Below are 5,000 nucleotides of genomic sequence, written 5' to 3' on the forward strand. Positions count from 1 at the left end.
AGACGCAGACGCAGACACAGACACAGACAAACCCACTCACATAAACAGAAAAAGAGGTTGACTGACACACACACACACACACACACACACACACACACACACACACACACACACACACACACACACACACACACACACACACACACACACACACACAGTCTGCATCAACCTGAATTACACCGTCTGCTCTGCCTCAGCCTCCAATTAGCTCTATTAAGGCTGAAGGGCTTAATCAATCCTTCCCCTTACACACACACGCGCGTGCACGCGCGCGCGCATACACACACACACGCGCACACACACACACTCGTGTGTGTGTGTGTGTGCACGGACGCGCGCGCGCACACACACAAACACACATGCACGGACGCGCGTACACACACACACACATTCCACCCTCATACATGCACAGACAGAATGCCATGCCCTCCCTAATACAAATGCACACCGGCAGAGAGAGAGAGAGAGAGAGAGAGAGAGAGAGAGAGAGAGAGAGAGAGAGAGAGAGAGAGAGAGAGAGAGAGAGAGAGAGAGAGAGAATTCAGCCAAGTGTTGCAGGATGTGCATGTGGCTACCTACTCGCCCTGCAGAATTATAGACTTCTGCGGTTCTGTGGGACATTGTGTGTGTGTGTGTGTGTGTGTGTGTGTGTGTGTGTGTGTGTGTGTGTGTGTGCTTGTTTATTCACAACAGTCTCTACACAGCCTTTTCACCTTTTAAATTCAAAACCAATGCAGGCTTGTCTATGTTCTTCAGTGCAATGTGTTCTTCAGTGCAATGTAGGCTAAAAAAAAGAGAGATGCGTCTCAGAATGCAAATGAAAAACTATTGAAAGAGAATTCCGCTGTTATAGGCCTAGTTTTCTTTAAGAGCCACGGATGCACACGCATAGCCTATCTGAAAGCAACACAAGCCCACATTATAGACAACTAAGCCACGCTAATTTAGCCAAACATTTCATGGAGAGCTTTTCTAAAATGTAAATATAGGCCTGCGCTGCGTAACGCTGCTACTACTCGGGGTAGTCAACTTCCTGCCCTGAGAGGCGACAATGCTTTCTGAGAACTCTCTCGCAGTCAGCGGTCCTTCACAAGACATCCTCCCCCACACACATGTCGAAGACAGAGCTGAAAGGAACAACACAAATGTTCAAATTAGTGACGAATTCGGTGATGTTCTCGGGAGATTTAGCCTATTGGCACGTCATTTTTGTTCTGAGAAGAAAATCTCATCTCGGATCATCTGTCTTTTTAGAAGTTCCCTTTCTTTGTCAAACATTTCTCGTTATGCGTCAACATTTTTGTCCACCAGTTTTTCCGCAAACAAATTTAAGTTTTTGACAACACGGACAGCACTGTAGCCTAGGAACAAGTACATTTCAGATTATACAACGTGCCCGGTAGCCAAGGTGCTACAAGGTATGGAGAACGCTGGAAATGGCCTGTTCCTATAGGTAAAAGAAAATCAGGCTTTTGGACCACGGAGGGCATTTTGTATTTCTCCAAAAACTTGTCGTAAAACCAATCACACCTGGGGCTGACAGTGGTAAACATCAATCTAACTTTGCGATGGACTGGGCTGAGTAGGGCTACATGTAATGCCGCATACTTTCCAAAATTGCCCATGAACGCATGGCTTTTCTGGGTCGGCTTTTAACAACAAACTGAGTGTGTGCTCAGTGCGCTACAACATGCAGGATCATCTTGCAGAGGGCGCTCCGGCTCCAGTGTTTGGCATCCTTCATGAACAGCGAAGTTAGGCTTCAAAACGCAACAATGTCGCCATTATTTTTAATTATATAACATGTGTTCCCCATCCAACTGGAAAACCAAATCGCGTGTTGTTAAATAGGCGATACAAGTGCGTCTGTTCTTCTTATCCGGCGCTTGTTCAGATTCCTGTTTCAGCAACTCTTTACCTTCGGTCCCTGGCTGGGCAGTCCTTTTAAAGTTAGCGCTGAGCATGGTATTGCTTGTGATAGGCTGGGACTGAGGAAGAAAGGAGCTTGCCTTGTTCGGCTTAGCTAGTGCCGCTGGAGACTTCCCTCCTCGTCTGCTAGCTCCAGCCAAAACGTGACCGCGAGCGTCTTTTTTATGTTATTTATTCGGTTTTTTAACATGGTGCGCTTTTAGAACAAGATGTAGCTTACGAGCGAACATGAAAATTCGATGTAAGTCCGTCAGGGTTTTTTTTATATAGGTCCTAAAGACGTGGTCTTGTTCTCCGGATGGAAGTTATTGTTGTGAATTGCAAATCTACTCGGCTATGGCGAAGTAATATTTTATTATTTGTCTTTCCTGCGCTCATCGTCGACAAGAGCTTTGGGATTTATTGACAAGTCTGCATGAAGAGCGTGCTCTAGTTAGGACAACGGAGGAGTGGATTTCACTACCCACCAAGCGAGCTAACTACGGACCGGGGATTTAAATCGTTTTTGCTTGCCGAAAAAGGAGAGAGGAGACGAAGGAAATTCATGTGGCAATTTTCTCTTTAGCGAAAACGACTGGATAGCAGAATGAGCAAGGAAAGACCTAAAAGGAATATCATCCAAAAGAAATACGTAAGTTTTTTTGTTACCTTGGCATTTACGCGTGAAGAAAATGTGTGGAATGGCCTTTCCAACTTGGTACAGCCGATACGCTTGTTTAGGTGGAAATGCATAAACTTTCATCAGGGCTTTATTTTAAATGGTAATCAAATTGGGGTTTATATGCACTGAACGACTCGATTGCTTTGCTTGTCATTACTATGTTTTTTTATAGGACATGATTTTATGTTGCAAGCCATTGGTTTATGTAAGCTTACATTAGATCTAATTTATTTGATGGTTTATTTGCCATCTCCGCTTGTCGGTTTTATTCGTGGTTCTTAGACTCTGTGGATTCAGTTGTGGCAACTGCTTCATGTAGCCTAAATGGTCTGCTGTTTTTTTTGTAATAGTTATGAAAACGGCTTTGTTTGTTCTTCATGTGGGTATTGAAAGAGAGGACAGCCATATCGCTCTGGGCTCCCTGCACACAGCTCCGTGCGCAACCAGACAGACGGAGTAGTCTTGTTGTAGAAACTGTCCAGATGTCACGATGTTTAGGCCTGTAGACGACTCCAACACGCCCTTTGCATGTTTATCGCATTATTACAAATGCATTGGCCACTTGGTATTTGGTTGCGCCCCGAATAGCCTATGCTATCTGCTGAGCTCGTCCGACGAAGCATGGAGCGTGGTGTGGCGGACAAGGACTCCTTTAATTTTCTCGCAGCCGAGCCGAACGGAGTGGGTTGCGCTACTTAACATATTTTGCTCCAATCGCCCTCACATTTAAGAGCCACCCACTGCGATGTGGCTTTCCCACTGTTTAATACACGGTATTAAAAACTTAAATCCCACGATTTGCTTGTTTTCCCGTGTCTCGGAAAGCATTTGACCTCTGGGCGAATGGAATCTATTGCAGCAGGACACGAGAGGGGAGGCAGGCAGTCAGTCAAGGCACCGGAGTTCCTCGAGCGAAACTATAGCCCGACCTCGAGCACCGGGTGTCTGAGCTGTTAATCTTTCTAACGCGTGAAAGCTTGACATCAGTGTATATGTAGGCTACTTGTTCAGATTATCAACTCGAGAATCCGCGAATTTGGTTTTCTGTGTTCAATGCAACGCGGTCGCATTGCAGAGGTGCATGGCAACTAAAAACAGCAACCATTTTAGCGTTGCGCGCGGCACTCCACCGAGGAACCCGGGGTTAACTGACTTTTTGAGCACATTGGTCTTCTACTAGATCGAAACATAATGATTTTGGTGCCTTCTTAAGTGCAAGAAACACATTGCAATCCAACCAGCTCAGAACCATGACGTGCAAACGCCAAGTCACTTCAGAATAGAGCTGAGCAGCCGAACCCATAGAATGCCTTTTTAACCCTGCCAGCACTGTTTGGGATCCATTCTGTAGAGTGGAGTGGAGTGTTAGTGGAATCAGCTGATGTGTAACCTACTGCTGTCGTTATATTACGCGTCTGTACAACTGCGCCTTAAAAAGAACCATTATATTTCTAACTTTAACGGCAGACCAGGAACTTCTAGGCCATGCCCTGAAAGGGTTACCAGCGGCAGCAGCAGATATTTTGGCTGCTGCAGAGTGATCACGTGCTCCCCGTGAAGTTTTTTTTAGGTCCCCTTGGAAACTTGATTTTTATCGAATCAAAGGAATAACAGCAGTTTGTTTAGACTCCCAACTCTGGTACTGTGTACTTCAAAGACACCGTGTAAGCCTACACGTGTATTTTGTTTGTTAAATTAGCAACAGGTAGACTTTACAGGGCCAAGAACATCCAATGGCTGTTGAGGACAGGAAAAGGTTAAATGCATTGGCCTACTAGCCAGGAAAATGATCTTTATGGGGCCATTCCGACATCACATACACATTTAAAGCTCTGTAACCTCCTGAGTCATGGCCAAAGACTTGCTTACACAACGGTTACCTTTTGCCAAAGTAAATGTCCCACAGCATTTGGATTTGTTGCAGCATAGCTTTTCTTCGATAGCCGTTATGGACAAATTAGTGTAAACATACCTGTACTTTTGTGTGTATTTCGAATAAAGTAGGCCTATTTAAGAGTTTTATTTTGAATAAAGTAGGCCTATTTAAGAGTTTTATAAGTTTGTGTATTGAAGGTAAAACTGAAGACCGAACCGGGAGGATGTTATGATGTATTTATTTACGGTTCACATGCTTTCCTTTTGTGTGTGTGTGTGTGTGTGTGTGTGTGTGTGTGTGTGTGTGTGTGTGTGTGTGTGTGTGTGTGTGTGTGTGTGTGTGTGTGTGTGTGTGTGTCCACACATTTGCCCACGCGTGTGCTTCCATGCAAAAAGAATCCATCTGGTATGGGTTTTTTTTTCTTCATATAAATGTCTGTCATGTGGAAGTAGGGCGTAATACTTAAAGTTGCACTGGTGGACTTGCATGAAGGCTGAGCCTGGATGCTTCCACACGAAGGTGTAGGTTTGGCTT

The 5,000-nt window shown here is 44.9% G+C and overlaps 1 protein-coding gene across 1 annotated transcript in view; it reads left to right on the top strand.

Moving 5' to 3' along the window:
• Positions 1–1,994: 1,994 nt before the first annotated feature.
• Positions 1,995–5,000, top strand: part of jarid2b (jumonji and AT-rich interaction domain containing 2b) — a 217,216-nt gene continuing 214,210 nt past the window's right edge. The window contains exon 1 of the mRNA XM_063186056.1: positions 1,995–2,560. Coding sequence (XP_063042126.1) covers positions 2,516–2,560 — 45 coding nt within the window. The 5' untranslated portion in view covers positions 1,995–2,515. The remainder of the gene's footprint in view (positions 2,561–5,000) is intronic.

This window comes from Engraulis encrasicolus, chromosome 20 (genome assembly GCF_034702125.1).
Source record: "Engraulis encrasicolus isolate BLACKSEA-1 chromosome 20, IST_EnEncr_1.0, whole genome shotgun sequence".
NCBI classification, from domain to species: domain Eukaryota; kingdom Metazoa; phylum Chordata; class Actinopteri; order Clupeiformes; family Engraulidae; genus Engraulis; species Engraulis encrasicolus.